At 35.1% G+C, this 17,436-nt stretch overlaps 3 protein-coding genes across 4 annotated transcripts; all 3 read right to left on the bottom strand.

The window, feature by feature from the left end:
* Window positions 1-1,210: 1,210 nt before the first annotated feature.
* LOC106179685 (uncharacterized) lies at window positions 1,211-3,647 on the bottom strand. Its single transcript, XM_013563414.2, has 2 exons — window positions 3,318-3,647; window positions 1,211-3,180 (listed from the first exon to the last, which is right to left on the bottom strand). Exon 2 carries the CDS (start codon window positions 2,910-2,912, stop codon window positions 1,317-1,319), a length of 1,596 nt encoding a protein of 531 aa, XP_013418868.2. The 5' UTR covers window positions 2,913-3,180; window positions 3,318-3,647; the 3' UTR covers window positions 1,211-1,316.
* Window positions 3,648-4,624: 977 nt separating this feature from the next.
* On the bottom strand, window positions 4,625-6,054 carry LOC106179683 (uncharacterized). Its single transcript, XM_087013479.1, has one exon. It carries the CDS (start codon window positions 6,052-6,054, stop codon window positions 4,951-4,953), a length of 1,104 nt encoding a protein of 367 aa, XP_086869605.1. The 3' UTR covers window positions 4,625-4,950.
* A 1,688-nt stretch (window positions 6,055-7,742) lies between these two features.
* Window positions 7,743-16,099, bottom strand: LOC147761895 (uncharacterized). 2 transcript variants are annotated; one of them, XM_087013473.1, is made up of 5 exons: window positions 13,483-16,099; window positions 10,798-10,923; window positions 10,461-10,593; window positions 9,814-9,923; window positions 7,743-9,463 (listed from the first exon to the last, which is right to left on the bottom strand). In XM_087013473.1, the coding sequence occupies exons 1-5, from the start codon at window positions 14,069-14,071 to the stop codon at window positions 7,968-7,970; spliced, it is 2,454 nt and encodes an 817-aa protein (XP_086869599.1). In that variant the 5' UTR covers window positions 14,072-16,099; the 3' UTR covers window positions 7,743-7,967. The 2 variants fall into 2 exon arrangements, 1 of the variants encoding a protein (XP_086869599.1); XR_015334554.1 differs by having other exon boundaries at window positions 9,424-9,463; window positions 9,814-10,238; window positions 13,483-16,096.
* Between the last annotated feature and the right edge of the window lie 1,337 nt (window positions 16,100-17,436).

Raw genomic sequence — 17,436 nt, 5'->3', positions numbered from 1 at the left:
CAAATTAAAAAATGCAAATGAACGCAAAACATCTTTATGCAACAAACTTTACCCTCTGTTGTGAACATATTGTCGATTTAATCATTTAATAATGACATTATTTCATTAGAGTGGAGATAGATTTCAGTATTTATTTTAGATATAAGATAAATTTGTGGCAACAACGTACCAGGGGAAAAATCTGTTTTGTCAAGAACAATGTTATTCACTCCTCTTAACCACAAAAACCCAACCATAAATCAACAGATGACACTTCTACTTCATCCTGTGTTGACTTTATGGGAGCGTTCGGCCCCGGACATGTTATACTTTGGGAAATTAATTAAATTCCTTGTAAAGGCCAAATTTATCTCGCATAAATCATCTCACTGTTTAAATCACAAAGACAACGCCCGCGTTGCGTCCATGCAATGTTAAGGACAAAACCTGTGGCACAAGTGGATGACGCTTGTGGCTATTGTTCTCATTGACCGACAATTGGCTTGACTGTCCACTTCAATTTCTTCTCCATGGACGGAGGAGACCATTGCTTAAGAACTTTTAGACTTGCTAAGAGTGAATTAAGCAGGTTAATAATGTACTTTTTGTTAAAACACTCACTTACTCCGACAAAAGAGGAGGGGACCTTGGTCAGAGACAGCAAAACCAAGCGATATTGATGACAGACCCCAAATTTGAGGAAATCAGATTTTACCGGGCCTATTTTTTCTCAATAGAAAAAAAAAAGGGAGTTTGTTAGCTTAGTTGGTAATAATTGCAATTGATCCCAAGAAAGGTCTTATTGCCGTTTCTTATTGCCACCGTTATTATTTTTCAGTTACCTAATTAGCAAATTTGCATTATTACGATTCAACTGATAATAGATCAGTAAATTCGGTCAATACTCATTATTTAACAACTTTTATTAATAAATAAATTAACAGACAAACGGAACGAAAAAATTGTCTCGCAAATCCCCCCCCCCCCCCCCCCCCAAGGACAAATGTTTAAAAATGTATCTTTTATTGAACCATTTACGTTTTCTATAAAAATGCCACTTTTATGTGGTTTCATTTGCTGCCATCGATTTGCAAACTATTCTCTGCTTTAAACCACCTTACATTCAGCTACCGAAGTGCATAGACGTACATTCTAACGTCTGCTAACTACCAAACAGTTTCTGTAACTCACACTTTGAAAAAATTGAAATAAAGAGAAAAAAGTTCATTGATTTTACTTCAGTCATTTCTATTTCAGTGCTAGGCATGCAATTATTAATCTTATACTTCAATCTTATACCCATGATCTAAGTCTATTATTTATTATATTATCATTCATCAATCATCAGTGTCTGCAAACACATTTCTAAACATTGCTACTGGATAGATCTCAGGTCTCACTTCTGGAGCATTGTCATTGTTTAACTCAATTTTGACTTCAGATTCTGTTCCTACTTTTGTAACATGTGGCATATAACCATCTTGGAATTCTTTTTTTATAGACTGTAGTGAAACCACTGTCCTATTATCCTCTTCTTCAAATTCCTTTTTATAGGCTGAGAAGGCATGAATCATTTCATGTTGTTCACATTTATTTTTGACGCTAAAACTTTCTTCACAATGCAGGCATTTGAATAATTTTTGGTCAGAGTGAGTTTTTTCATGTACTATACAACTTTGTTTTTCAATAAAACCTTTTTCACAATACTGGCATTTGAATGGTTTTTCTCCAGTGTGGGTCATTTCATGCAGTATGCGCTTCCGTTTTTCAATAAAACACTTTTCACAATACTGACATTTGAATGGTTTTTCTCCAGTGTGGGTCCTTTCATGTCGTACACATGTGCTTTTGAAACTAAAACTCTTATCACAATACTGGCATTTGAATGGCTTTTCTCTAGTGTGGATCATTTCATGTTTCTTGCAAGCTCTTTCAAAACTAAAACTCTTTTCACAATACTGGCATTTGAATGGTTTTTCTCCAGTGTGGGTCACTTCATGCAGTATGCGCTTCCGTTTTTCAATAAAACACTTTTCACAATACTGACATTTGAATGGTTTTTCTCCAGTGTGGATCCTTTCATGTCGTACACATGCACTTTTGAAACTAAAACTCTTATCACAATACTGGCATTTGCATGGCTTTTCTCCAGTGTGGATCATTTCATGTTGTTTGCAAGAACTTTCATTACTATAGCTCTTTTTACAATACTGGCATTTGAATGATTTTTTGATATTGTGGGTCATTTCATGTCTTTTACAATTCTGTTTAATATTAAAACTCTTTTCACAGTACTGGCATTTAAATGGTTTTTCTCCACTGTGAATCATTTCATGTTTTATACATGTTCCTCTGTGACTAAAACTCTTATCACAATACTGGCATTTGAATGGCTTTTCTCCAGTGTGAACCATTTCATGCTGTTTACACTGACTTTTGAAAGTAAAATTCTTTTCACAGTACTGGCATTTAAATGGATTTTCTCCACTGTGAATCATTTCATGTTGTTTACATGTGCTTTTGACACTAAAACACTTTTCACAATACTGACATTTAAATGGTCTTTCTCCAGTGTGGATCATTTCATGTTGTTTACATTTATCTCTGGCAATAAAGCTTTTTTCACAATACTGGCATTTGAATGGTTTTTCTCCAGTGTGAATCATTTCATGTTGTTTACATGTGCTTTTGACACTAAAACCTTTTTCACAAAAACAACATTTATATGGTCTTTCTTCAGTGTGGATCATTTCATGTTGTTTGCAATATCTTTCAAAACTAAAACCCTTTTTACAAAGCTGGCATTTGAATGGTTTTTCTCTAGTGTGGGTCTTTTCATGTCGTACACATGCACTTTTGACACTAAAACTCTTTTCACAACACTGGCATTTGAATGGTTTTTCTCCAATGCCAGCCATTTCATTCCTTTTCATCGACTTTTCATTGACCTATCAAATCATCTACATCCGTGTTGCTGCCCTCGACTTAGTTTTAGAATATATGCCCTGGTTTCTGCAGGTCCATGTATATGTAGTGTTACTCATGGATGACTTGTCACAGAACTAGCAGGCGTCTGTCTCCTTTCTTCATGGCGTTAACAATAAGTGCTGCTGCTGCTCCTGAACGTCTTGTTACAAGAAAGACATCTGTTCTCATAGTGTGGTATGCATTCACAAAAAGCCAGTACTGCGGTTGTAGCTCCTTTAATTAAAAAAAAAACTTATACTTCAATTATTCACATTTTAATTCCTGGTTTTCTTGTTATAATACCACCTTTATTTCCAGTGTTCTACTGTTCAGCAAAGTGAAAAAAATCTTTGAAGTCGAAGTACATGCACCTGCTTTTGCGAACAACGAAGAAATGAGGGTAAAAAAAACAAGATCTGATGTTTGATCACAGTGATGAATGACACAAAGCTCCCCTGGGGTATAAACAACAACTGCTCAGAATGAATTGTTTTTAAGGCAACTGTTCGTGAAGATGAAGTGAACTTAATGTGAACGAAGCGTTGCAATATCAGCTGATTCCCCTCGGAAACATCCTTCAGTAAATTTTAGAGATGGTATCTGACCCTTTCCGCTTACAACCGTAAAAGAATCATTTCACTGGCTTCAACTGTGTTACCAATGGTGTCAGTGAAAAGGGTAAGAGACTCGTGTTCGATGCTATTCGTCTATTGATACCCAAGACAAGCCACATTAGCATATTGGACGAATGTCATCTGTACAAAGTAAGGGGAAACGAACTACGGTTTCTAGCATCCCTAGCTTGCTTTTCTATTACAGGTAGATGCTATAAAAAATTTATTTTCCTTAACTTTTAGTGCCATCATTGCAAGTTAATGAATTGAATAACTGACAATATTTTGATGCAGTAAAGTACAAAGACACACTATTAATAATCATATTTTATTTCAAAGAATGTTTCGTTTTATTACATAACCATAGATGGTCTGCCATATTATGCAATATATATATATATATATATATATATATATATATATATATGAAATTGCACAGTCAAAGGCTGCAGAGGGAGCATTCAGATTTCTTAAAAAAGTAATCTTTGGAAGATCAGAACAAAGTTTTCCCCCTTTTTCTGTTCTCCATGCAGGCCAACAGAAGAATTTTACTTCTCCTTCAGTCAATAAAGTGTCTGATATACGAGGGTTAATTGATAAGTAGTGAGCCTTGTGTGGAAGGGGTTAAGCAGGGATATCCCTTTTCAGCTCTTCTATTCCCTGACTATTTAAAGGTGTGTAGCCGAAGTTTGGTGTCATTTGGTTAGTCTATGTCCACGAGGCAGCGGAAAGCTCAGGAAAGGTGTACTGTTCCTCCAGGACAATGCTCTTGCTCACAAGTCTGTAATTGCCGTGGCTGCAATCAACGAGTGTGGCTTTGAACTGATAGAACATCCACCTTATTTGCCTGATCTTCCTCCCTCTGACTATTATCTATTTCCCAAATTGAAAAAGGCCCTTTCAGGTACTCACTTTGTGTCAGATGATGACATCATACGTGAAGTAGAGGGTTTGTGAACAGCCAAGAGAGGGGCTTCTATAAAAGTGGCATAGAGGCTCTCAAAACTTGCTGGCAAAAGTGTATAGATATTCAAGGAGGCCATGTTGAAAAATAAAGAAAAATACTTGTAAAATGTGTACCCCTTCTATATGAGGCTCACTACTTATCAATCAACCCTGGTATGTAGACAGTCTCTGTAAATGACCCATCCACATGCAATTAAGGTAGTCAAGTTCCAGAAATATTCAATGAATGCATGTCCTGGCAGACCTGTTTTCAGTCATAAATATAATAACTAATACAGTCTCCATGAATGCATGCACCAGTTTTCAGTTAAAATAACTGTCTCCAAAACATCTTTAAACATAATTCCCAATCAAATAATTAAAATAAAGAACTTTCTTCATGTGCTCAATGTATATTTTTTATTATATTATCATTCATCAATCATCACTGATCAGTGTCTGCAAACACATTTCTAAACATTGCTACTGGATAGATCTCAGGTCTCACGTCTGGAGCATTGTCATCATTTAACTCGACTTTGACTTTGGTTTCTGTATAAGCTTCCATCTCTACTTTTGTCCCATGTGGCATATAATCATCTTTGAATTCCATTTTTATAGACTGTAGTGAAACCATTGTCATATACAGATTATCCTCTTCTTGAGGTTCCTTTTTCATAGGCAGAGATGAAACCCCAGTGTTAATCATTTTATGTTGTTCACATTTATTTTTGACACTAAAACTTTTTTCACAATGCAGGCATTTGAATAATTTTTGGTCAGTGTGAGTTTTTTCATGTTCTATACAACATTGTTTTTCAATAAAACCTTTTTCACAATACTGACATTTGAATGGTTTTTCTCTACTGTGAATCATTTCATGTTTTATACATGTTCTTTTGACACTAAAACTCTTATCACAATACTGGCATTTGAATGGCTTTTCTCCAGTGTGAATCATTTCATGCTGTGTACACTTATGTTTAACATTAAAACACTTTTCACAATACTGACATTTGAATGGTTTTTCTCCAGTGTGGGTCCTTTCATGTCGTACACGTGCGCTTTTGACACTAAAACTCTTATCACAATACTGGCATTTGAATGGCATTTCTCCAGTGTGAATCATTTCATGTTGTTTACACCGACTTTTGCAAGTAAAACTCTTTTCACAAAACTGGCATTTGAATGGCTTTTCTCCAGTGTGAACCATTTCATGTTGTTTACACTGACTTTTGAAAGTAAAACTCTTTACACAGTACTGGCATTTGAATGGTTTTTCTCCGCTATGAATCTTTTCATGTTTTATACATGTTCTTTTGTGACTAAAACTCTTATCACAATACTGGCATTTGAATGGCTTTTCTCCAGTGTGAACTATTAAATGTTGTTTACACAGACTTTTGAAAGTAAAACGCTTTTCACAGTACTGGCATTTGAATGGTTTTTCTCCAGTGTGAATCATTTCATGTTTTATACAATAGCTTTTGACAGTAAAACTTTTTTCACAATACTGGCATTTGAATGGTTTTTCTCCAGTGTGAATCATTTCATCCCGCACGAAAACGCAGTAGATGCTCCAGCGCAGTAGACTACTGCAATTACGCTGCAAGCATGCCTCAAATCTGCTTCGATTTGAGGTATGGATGCAGTATATACTTCCCAGAAGTAGCATTCTACTGCAACCATGCTTCATAAAATCACAGTAGAAAGGAAGCATAATGCTTCGCCGCAGTAGTACAATACTGCATTTCTACTCTGCGTGCAGCAGTTTCGAAGTAGCATGCGTTACGATAGCAGTCTTCTACTTTAAATATACTTCATATCGAAGTAGAAATTAAGCAGCTTGGTTTAATAACCATTGGTTTGCTTCGTTTCTACTGCTCTGAGTCTGTCGCTTTTATGGCATTTCAATCCTACTGCAAATCTACTGCAAAAACATTGCTTAAATGATCGTCGCGTTTCTATCTACTTCAATTCTACTACGAGAACTTTGTCGTTTAGTTGGGGAAAAGGTTACTACTGCAAATCTACTGCAAAAACATTGCTAAAATGATAAGCGCGTTTCTATCTACTTCAATTCTACTACGAGAACTTTGTCGTTTTGTTGGGGAAAAGGTTACTACTGCAAATCTACTGCAAAAACATTGCTAAAATGATCGGCGTGTTCAGTCTACTTCAATTCTACTACGAGAACTTTGTCGTTTTGTTGGGGAAAAGGTTACTACTGCAAATCTACTGCAAAAACATTGCTTAAATGATCGGCGCGTTTCTATCTACTTCAATTCTACTACGAGAACTTTGTCGTTTAGTTGGGGAAAAGGTTACTACTGCAAATCTACTGCAAAAACATTGCTTAAATGATCGGCTCGTTTCTATCTACTTCAATTCTACTACGTGAACTTTGTCGTTTTGTTGGGGAAAAGGTTACTACTGCAAATCTACTGCAAAAACATTGCTTAAATGATAAGCGCGTTTCTATCTACTTCAATTCTACTACGAGAACTTTGTCGTTTTGTTGGGGAAAAGGTTACTACTGCAAATCTACTGCAAAAACATTGCTTAAATGATCGGCGTGTTCAGTCTACTTCAATTCTCCTATGAGAACTTTGTCGTTTTGTTGGGGAAAAGGTTACTACTGCAAATCTACTGCAAAAACATTGCTAAAATGATAAGCGCGTTTCTATCTACTTCAATTCTACTACGAGAACTTTGTCGTTTTGTTGGGGAAAAGGTTACTACTGCAAATCTACTGCAAAAACATTGCTTAAATGATCGTCGCGTTTCTATCTACTTCAATTCTACTACGAGAACATTGTCGTTTTGTTGGGGAAAAGGTTACTACTGCAAATCTACTGCAAAAACATTGCTTAAATGATAAGCGCGTTTCTATCTACTTCAATTCTACTACGAGAACTTTGTCGTTTTGTTGGGGAAAAGGTTACTACTGCAAAAACATTGCTTAAATAATTGGCGCGTTTCTATATACTTCAATTCTACTACGAGAACTTTGTCGTTTTGTTGGGGAAAAGGTTACTACTGCAAATCAACTGCAAAAACATTGCTTAAATGATCGGCGTGTTCAGTCTACTTATTCACGCTCGATCATCTTCAATTTTGTCTTACAAACTTCGGAGACTTTCTAATAATGAATAGAATTGGCCTATGCAATTCATTTAAATACTGTTGTCCCTTTGAACGTCAATCATCCAGAAAAGTAAAAAGAAACGACAGAGGTTTCATACTGTGCAATCTTAGATGAGCACTACTATTTATTGTAAATAGTTAGTTTACTTGTTTACTTATACCGGAATATGCTCACAGATAGAGTTTTTCAACAAGTGTAAGACCTCATAATACGTTAACAAAATACTCTTAACCAAGTGAATAAACAAATTGCAAAAAAATAATAATAATAAATTAAAAAAAAAAAAAACTGCCAGTAAGATATAACTACAACTACTAATCTTTCTCTACAAAATTAGGGAATTGAGCCACAAATTGTTTAGAATCACTACACATATACATTAACGGTTCTTCTAACTGGCTAATATCTATAACTTTAATTTTCCCAGAAATAACTTTCTTAATATGACATGACAGAAATAAATTTTCACTACATTCATTCAGTTCTTTAATAATTGCAAAATATCTGTAACCATTAACAGCACCGCATTTGATAAAATATTGAATTTCACAAAAGCCCTCTTCCCACTTTGCAGTAAAGGAATTTCTTTTTTTTACTGCCTTGTACGACTTGCTGCAAAAAACAAATCCTTTCTGGTAAACTCTTAAAAATTTTGCACACTTAAAAACCGCACCAACAATTCTTGTCAAAATGTGGGCAATATAAGTGGGAGGTACAAAATCAGAACTAGGTCCTAGTATGTGAGACGCATTCCCTATACGGCCTGAAAATTTTAAACTTGACCGCTTTGTCATTTGTTGCAGCAGGGCCTGCACGGCACCATCCTTCTCTTTTTCAATAAGCTGAGGTAATTTCTGCTGTATGCAAACCGCAGTGACGATTTGCATTTCTGCTTGCTGAGTGCCGTGAAACTGCTTCCTGAGGTCGCCATTCAAGCTTTCATAAAAAAAACAGCTGTGGGCCCACAGTGGACCCAGATCTTTGACTTTTGAAACCAAATGTAGTAAAGAATGCGCATTAAACGTACAGTACCTTTCTCCATAAAGTTTATCTAAACCTATATTGAATTTTTTGAAATGGTAACTTGCTTTGTCTAAGTCATTTTTCATTATGCAAGACTTAAGAAGTAAATAAGTTCCTATGACCAAATGAGTAAAATGAGCAAGAAATTCTGGTGGGAGTATATCATACAAAACAGGCAATGAATAAAATATGAGAAAGGTACGAAACTCAGATGCCTTCCAGTCTCCAAAATTATCAATTCCTCTAGGCATGCGGGAAATGAGTCTGTTTGGGGCCATGTTTTTCAATCTCATGTTCACTGTCTCGATCATAGAATATAGTGACCATTTTTCATTCCTTGTGTCTGCTCCGACCCATAAAGAGATCATCATTTTCACTAAACCGAGAAGAACGCAATGCATATAATCAATACTCTGGCCTCTAATAATATCAAATTTAGGCAAAAATGACATCATAGACACTCCTTTGACACCCATTATTGGTTGCACTTCTCTACGCTTTCCATTCAAATAGTTTCTCTCAACCTCAGCAGCATATTTCAGCGTATCCTTATGTGTTCGAGTCTGTGCATGGCCTGATTCTTGGTCAGTTTCAAAAGGATAGATGTGTGATTTTCCACGCTCACTTAAAAAACAAGTTTCACCTCTGCTATAACAACATGGGCACCCAAAGTTTCCATTAAACTGCACCATTTCACTCATGAGACATCGTGCAGGAGCATCTGCTACTGATGAAATTATGATGGCGCGCACTTTTGTTGGTACAGAAGTGATGGTCATGCTCACACCTTAAATATAAACAAAAAATAATTAACTCATGCCAAGTACTTCACTGAAACTGAAAATCATTTATTTATTAGAATGTGAAAAATAATAATAATGAAATGCCAGCCTTATTAAATGTTTGTCATGTTAAATACCCTAGTGCGGTACCACTAAAGTCAGATTTATGAGTGTGTTTGCAGCATCTGTAAAAGGGTTTAAACCAAACTTATCTATACCTCATATCTCTATTATGAACAAACAAAAAAGCCTGATGTACATGAAACCAATTTTTGAGATGTAATACTATATATTGCTGTATATATTACAACTATGGATTTGATAAGCGAAATAGCATTAAGATGGTTATAAATACCTTCAAATAATGAATGGAATTCATTCAACAAAGATCCCAGGAAAAGTTTCATATTTGGTTTCTGATAACCAAACCATAAGCCAAGAAACAACCTGTTATCTCTAGTGTACCTAAGAAAGCAAAGCAGAAATAGGACATAAAATATATTTTTAGATTGTAGGATCAAAGCCCTAATAACATACTTGAATAATTCCACATGCTCAATAATGCAGGTGCTCATTGTTTAATACTAGATTTAAGCAAGGGTGTCTCTTTCACATAAACATTTTAAATTAAATGTAATCCTGGTGGTACTGAAATTAACAGACCATAAGTAAGGTACAAGATTTGCTTTACAATACCAGGCAATTAATTACTGACTTAAACAATTGACACTTTTTCCTCAATGGCAACTGTAGGTCATTTTGGTTATGTCACAAGAAGGACTGAATAAAAAACAAAAAATAGGCTTCTCTATAGTCCAATTTTATGCAGTAATAACACAGCAAATTTCATATACAAATAATTTTTTGTGATTTTAAATTATGTATAGGAACGTTTTCTTCTGATGCATATTTCACTCTTAGGTGTTTTTTTTTTAACTTTTCCCCTTTTTATTGTGTTTGCATTTTGAGTGGAGTAAATCTTGATGATTAATCATGTCATACCTTTTCTTAGGGGGTAACTCATTGATCACAGCATACAGTGGCCACACACTAAACTTTGATGAACGGAATAAAGCTGCTCCATCAGTGTTCACTTGTAAGGATAAATGTAGCTCATTGAGCTCACTGGAACATCCTGAAAATACATATTAGTATTACATATACATATTTATATTAATTTACTTGGTTTTATGCAGTGGCTTCCTAGTTTAACCAATGACAGTGACAGCCAGGGGGCAGATTATCTCAGGTCTGATTTTTAAAAGACCTTCTAAATTCAAAACAATCATGAGTAAAATACAGTACAATAATTCTATACAATGAAGTTTTCTGTACAAACCTTGAAAATATCCAGAGGTGTTGAAATGGTCTTTGTAAAGTTGACCGTCATACACATCCCTTATAGACCCATCTCGATGTCGTAAGCTTTCTTTGGTTTGTTTTAGTTCTTGAAGAACATCTGGTCCTAAAAAGTGAATTTGTGCATGTAAATTTATTTAGAAGTATGTAGGCCTAATGTTGCCCACAAAAATAATGACATGAACCTAAATTTAGAAAATTATTCTAAAAATTGTAAAAAATAAAAGGGTCATGAGCCATTTTAATAGTAACTTCTTAAAGGTAGTCTACTTAAAAAAAGATTTAAAAACCAACAAAGTATTTTTAAAACTTTAAAGGGATACCAAAATAAAAAAGTTTGCCATAAAAATTTGATGTGATTTTGCCCCAGCTAAAACAGAATATATTGATAATGTTGCCACTATTTTAAACTGTCTGTAAACATTAGGAGAAAGCTTTCCCAATGTTCTACACTGTTAATGTTATTCTGATAAATGTAACCAGCAGGTTCTATAAACTGTAATAATATATGATGAAATAAATTTACAAACTGTATGGGCTGCAAGAGCTTTGTGCTGTTTGTTCTCCACCTAGCGGTTCATTAGAGATTGGGGTTAGGTTAAGCTGACAACTGACACCATGGATTTTATTATTTTTGGACTGATGGTAACAAAAAGTGATAAACAGGTTATACTTAATAAAGTAATATTGTGTTCATTACTTCTTGGAGGATAAACATCAGGGTCATTCCGTGGTATTTTTGATATATTTTTCATAATAGTGATCATTTTAAACAATAAAGGCTATATACATTAAATATAACTTCTCTCTTACATTTAGTCAAGTGCGTTAGATTCATATGTATTTGATTATAAAATAATGGATTCATATCAATTTGTCCTTCCAAGATGATTTTCTCAGTACTAGTAACTACAAAAGCTAACAACTTATAACTTCATAATATCCTCAAACATGCTGAGCAAACAAGATATAAAAAAAATTTGCTTAGAACTACTTCAATGAGAAATTGAATTAAATTATATAAGCATTAAACATGAAACCTAGCACTGGGATGACATGAGGCATTTTGATTGGACTATAAGAGGTCAGGTGACCAATGCATCAACCCTTATGTCTTTCAAGATAATTTTAATTAAAATGCATCATATATAAAAGAATTTCTAAACTGTGAAACACTTCATTTGAATGAATACTTTTGAAGTTATTTTAATTTAAACACTTTATTGTATATAATGAATAAATGTGGTTAGATTACCTCTTTCATGTCCGAAATACTATTTAAAGATGTATCCGACTTTAAAAATATCTCCACAGACAGAGCTTTGGTGTTAAAGCTAAAAGTTAAAATTCCATGTCCATTTCACGTCCTGCTGAGATGCTAATTATTTATTATATTACATAATTTTTAAGTAACTTTTATTTTACCTAAGTTTTTGCTTAAATATAACTTCGATACAGAGGAATAAATATTAAAGAAATGTCTTTCAACTTTTTTTAATATGTTCACCTGAAGGGTCAAATGTCCTTCCAAACCAGCAAAAAAAAAAAAAAAAAAAAAAAAAAAAAAAAAAAAAGCACGGTATGGGCTATCCACCGTGCCCTACATTTTGAAAATTAGATTCCAACACATACTGGAGGATTAATATTAAAATTAACAGTTAAGCTACCATGACTTTTCCCTTTGCTATTGTAGGGTTTGCATTGATATAACTTATTAACCTAGGGCAAACATTTCGTTAGTGGACATACCATTATTATATTTCTTTTAATTTCTTTTGAAGTGCCAATGGCATGCCTAACCAAAACGCCACCAAAAAATATACCACGGAATAGCCCTGAACAGTGCTTATTTCAACAGCTTCCTTGAAAACATTTTTCAAACGCAACTCTTTTGTTAGCTGGGAGCACATATTTAAGAAAAATAATTCGTATTACCGCACCTTCTTTTACACACGATGTCATAATCTTTAAACTGTGCTGAAATTTGACATAAAAGTTAAATGATATATCGCCGCTTTAGTTTATACTTTTTGACCATTACAGACCAAGACGATCCAAGACGAGCTAAATTATTGTTGTTACTTAGATCTTATATCAGCATCAAATTTAACCACCCAATGTACTAACAAAATAAACATTAATCATCTTCTTTTTGTGTTCATTATTAATAAACGATCGTTCACGAAATGCCATGTCCTCGTCTTGATTTTTTTTTTTCTGAAGAATATCACAAGAGTGCGCAAGAATGCCGTGAGCCTAAACAGCTAATCGAAGGTCTAATCGAAAGCCAATTAGAAGCTAAAAATTCTGATTTTTTTAAATACTCTCAGAGATTTAATGACAGAGGGGTCAATTTTGGAATATTATCTGGCTAACCTTGATCAACAAGCAATTTTTTAACACTTGTAAAACAGGATTATAAATAAATAAATAAATAAATAAATAAATAAATAAATAAATAAATAAAATAAAATAATTGCACGATAACGAAGCGTGACACATTGCACTTTCATTAAATCTGGATTAGACCTAGTTTAAATCTACAAACTAAGTTTACCAATGATATTCACATACCAGTAGACAAACTCGAACTATATAGGCCTAAACCCGTATAATTAACCGACAAAATAGTAGACTCTATTGATTTTTTAAAAAAATCACTTACCGCTTAGAATTTTTTCCAACTGGTTCCCAGTCGGAATCTTCAGAAAATGTTTCACGGTGCCATTGCAGTTTGAACATCCATCCGGCTGGGAGAGTCCTAAATCCATATAACAACTTTCGCAATAGTAATTGAAAATGAGCGGTGTCTTTAGTGTCTGGAAGAATTGTCTATACATCGACATCGTGCTGCGACAAAGATTATCGGCCAGGCAGTGAATTTCTATCAAAGCAAGCAAGTCACTTAACGCGACTCCGGTTAAGTTGTGTCGTAAAGCGAAGGTGACTATAAGTAACATGCTACTGGCTACAGTAAGACCGCATCCCTCATACAATGGCTTATCTTCGTCAGTTTGTACGTCGTCGAATTCGTGCGGTTGCTCACTCTCTGTCAACTCATCAGACTGAGGCAAAACCTCGTGCACATCTTCAAAATCAACGATGTCTGCATATTCTGAACTCAATGTGTCAGTTGTGCATGAGGGTGGTGCTATCTGTTCAGGGACGCCGTGTTTGTTAATTTTTTTTCTCCACTTAGTTGTCCGTGATAGACCGGTGTATGCACCTTTCATACTTTTCCTTTGTCCAGCCATGCCAAATATCTTATCTCGAAGATACCAAACACAAGTGCTGTAAATCCCTGTGCAATGCTTAAAATAGTCCAACTAAACTTGTGGCAATAATTTTGCGTACAGGTAAGTAGTAGGGTAGGGTAGGGTGGGTTGGAGTAGGGTGCGGGAGGAGTCACTGGGGTAGACCGACTGTCATTGGTCAGAAGTAATCTTTAATTTTCCAGCACCCACTGGTATATAAGGAGGGAAGTGCGCCCTTTTTACCTGTTAACTGGACATTACTGTAGCAAGGACTTCACTAAGATAATCTAAAAGACTGCTTTTAACAAGACGCCTTTATTTTATTATTCCGCACAACGAAGAGCTTTCATCTTTGAGCATGTTACGAATAACTTAATTATCTAGTTTTAGTTATTTACTGCGACTGTTTAAAGGAACATTGTTCTTCTATAGTACTTGTAAGCGTTCATTGTGGATTTTTTAAAATTTTGTGACAGCAGACTTTAATAAAAAAAAACTTTGCACCTTTCCCATTTGTTCCCATAATCGTAAAACTCTTGTACGAAATAGACAGAACACGATGCCTATTTAGAAGAAATAGGAATTGTGGCTTTGTTTGAAACGGTATGATTTACTTATCTACTATAAACCTTAGCTAAGGATCATTTTGAGCTAACCAAACTAAATCGATTCTATGACGAAATGTGTAGGGAAAATAAACCTCAAAAGATGAGAATTTGCGTAGCTAGGTTGCTTCCGTTTCAGTCACCTGAAATGTACCTGTCGTACTGTTTATGATTTCAAGGTGTCATAGTAAACTTAGCCACACACCACTCTTATCTATTAATCGAATCTTAAGTACCATTCTTTGATGTACAGTTCCCTGTCGGCGATGCTCAGATAGATCTAATCATTGATTCACACTGTAAATCTCAGCGTCATCAACCGTGAACAGGGAGAGACTGTTGTAAACAACATATTTGACACCTAGATGCGTGTAATTATATATTTATATATAACCTCTCCTCCACCCCATTGTTGTGAGATTACGTGCGCCACCCTTTATATTCATTTGACTCGTTTTTTTATTCTTAAAATATTTTATAAATCTCGATAAATGGAATCTACACATGAACAATAAATTACAGAAATGGACCTCCTTCTTCAACCACAACTTCATCTTAAAAACAAATGCTTCCAGACAAGCAATGCAATCGTTATTTTTACTTACATACGTTTTCGAAGAAGGTTATGGTTTAATGTTGCCAATATATGATTGAGCTTAACTAAGGAGAATATACATTTATGCTTTTTTAAATATGTAGAAAATAGTTCACAACACTGATGCTTAATGAAGCTGCAGGAACAGCAAACCCCTAATTACGTGTTCGAGGAATCTCTTTCCTAGGTTTATATTAAGTTTGTTGTTTGTAAGCAAGGCACGTACTGAGTATGAAGGCCGAATGTGAGCTACACGATTTTATCAATTAGGAGCTGAGGGTCGTGACTGAAATACAGGACCTTATTGCTGTGCATTTGTATTATGACCTCTCATACAATGTCTAGCTGGTAGTCTCATAACCGAATATCATCTAGGAATTATGGTCTCACTGGTGTCATGGCTTTTCAAAACCTCCCCGGGTTTAAGCCAATGGCGACCTCGCTCAAAGTTACTCGTTGACTATGATGAATGCAACAGTGCATTTTTAATCCTTGCGACTGTGGTATAACTTTATAGCGAACTCTTTCACGTTTCTCATGCAGACATAAAAAGAAAGTTTATTTTACGCCCGGGTCAAAAGACAGGTTTCTTTCTTTTGCACTAAGATGAAGCTTCGTGTGGTACAATGAATCATATTTTTACCTATGTACAAGTATAGGCTATGTTCTACAACACCTCCAAACTTAAGTAAAAATAATGCCGAAAGATTTTCCAGTAAAGAATTTAAATGAGAAAGAAATGCCTTTTTCTATCAAGTTGTGGATCGTAGATTCCAACATCAGCCGGTTATATTGACTTATTTTAATTGGGTTACAGGGGCGGATCCAAGATCATTTGAAGAAGATGAGGGGGGGAGAGGTCTGCCGACTCCCCCCCCCCATGGGTGTAACCAGGCATACGCACGAATGCACTGTGCGAGCAATTTTTTGGGCCAACCATGATAATATTCTCTATAAATTCTGTGTTTTTTCAAGAAATAGACCTACATGGTACGTTTACGTCATCTGAATGTACAAATCCTCTGTATAATTTATATATGCACCAATGTTCTGACCCCCCTTCTCGTTTGCTTTCACACAACTGAGGTAAACAATACTAGTTCCTTTCAACAGTCCTATTTTAATCGTCAATCTAGCTGAACTTCCTTTACTTCTTTATTAGAAGGTTAAGAGCCCTTCGGCTCTCTGGTAGCTTTTGTCTTGAAAGTATCGAACGTGCTCTCGCTGAATTGAATTGATATATCTCAGGTAAAAATCTGTCTGTGCGTTATTTTCAAAGAGCAGTTCCAGCAGACCTGGGGGCATTAGATAAAATCTGAAGATCGGGCTATACAACGAGCCAGAGAAACAAATGACAATAGATTTTTCCTGCGAAGCGTCAAAGAATTTTACATGGGCTTGTTCCAGCTTAGCCCTCCAAAGTAATAGGGTGGCTAGTGAGGCATTTTTTTCAATTAAAAGCAAATAATTAAACTTTGTCTTAGCTTGTCGGAGCGGCAGTGGAAATTGTAAAAAAAAATCTTAAAGTAATTTGACATGTCCAGCTTTTATGATGCGTCCCAGTTGAATGGTACTTCTTTAATATTTAGTGCACGCTGTTATTCCGTCAAGACGAAACTACTTATTTGTAACCCTCCCTCCCCATTGAATTTTTTTTATTTTTTTTTAATATTTTTTTTTTCATTTTATCCACTCCCCCCCCCCCCCCCCCATTTTTGACAGCCTGTACCCCAATCCTAGAAAAAGCGTTAGTTCGGGCTGAAATAATGTAATGGAAATTAATTAAATTTCCGGAATGTATTTTACTTTAACAGATGATTTTATTACTGATGAAAACTGAGCTATGATATTTGGCACTTTTAATTTTATCTGTGCATTAAGCCGTAGCTGGGAATTTTGAAAATCTGTGCGTACAATTTTAAAAGGTCCCCTCAAGCTCGCCTACTAAGTGTAAATCCAAGTGTCAGGTGAGCTGCCAAGATGGTCAAGTCTCTATTTCTGGCATTTACCTGTAAAAGTACTGGTGTGACAGGTATATAACACCTCCCTTATCTCGATTCCCAATTATGGCCGTCTTGTATATCTTTGTGCGACAATTTTCAATTAAGACGTGTTTATTTTGACTTTGATGCATGATTTTTAAAGATAATTAAAATTCCCTGTAT

Source organism: Lingula anatina, chromosome 5 (assembly GCF_051362555.1).
Source record: "Lingula anatina isolate TDL-2025a chromosome 5, LinAna3.0, whole genome shotgun sequence".
Classification (NCBI taxonomy): domain Eukaryota; kingdom Metazoa; phylum Brachiopoda; class Lingulata; order Lingulida; family Lingulidae; genus Lingula; species Lingula anatina.
Note: the sequence above shows the minus strand (reverse complement) of the source record. Positions and strands in the feature narration are given on the sequence as shown.

Excerpts from the sequence above, each read along its gene's own strand:
- LOC106179683 (XM_087013479.1), bottom strand. The coding sequence starts at position 6,054 with ATGATTCACACTGGAGAAAAACCATTCAAATGCCAGTATTGTGAAAAA.
- LOC106179685 (XM_013563414.2), bottom strand. The coding sequence starts at position 2,912 with ATGAAAAGGAATGAAATGGCTGGCATTGGAGAAAAACCATTCAAATGC.
- LOC147761895 (XM_087013473.1), bottom strand. The coding sequence starts at position 14,071 with ATGGCTGGACAAAGGAAAAGTATGAAAGGTGCATACACCGGTCTATCA. Across the intron at positions 10,924-13,482 it reads GTTGGAAAAAATTCTAAGCG|GACCAGATGTTCTTCAAGAA; the intron begins GTAAGTGATTTT and ends TTCACTTTTTAG. Across the intron at positions 9,464-9,813 it reads ATTCCATTCATTATTTGAAG|GTGTGAGCATGACCATCACT; the intron begins GTATTTATAACC and ends TTTATATTTAAG.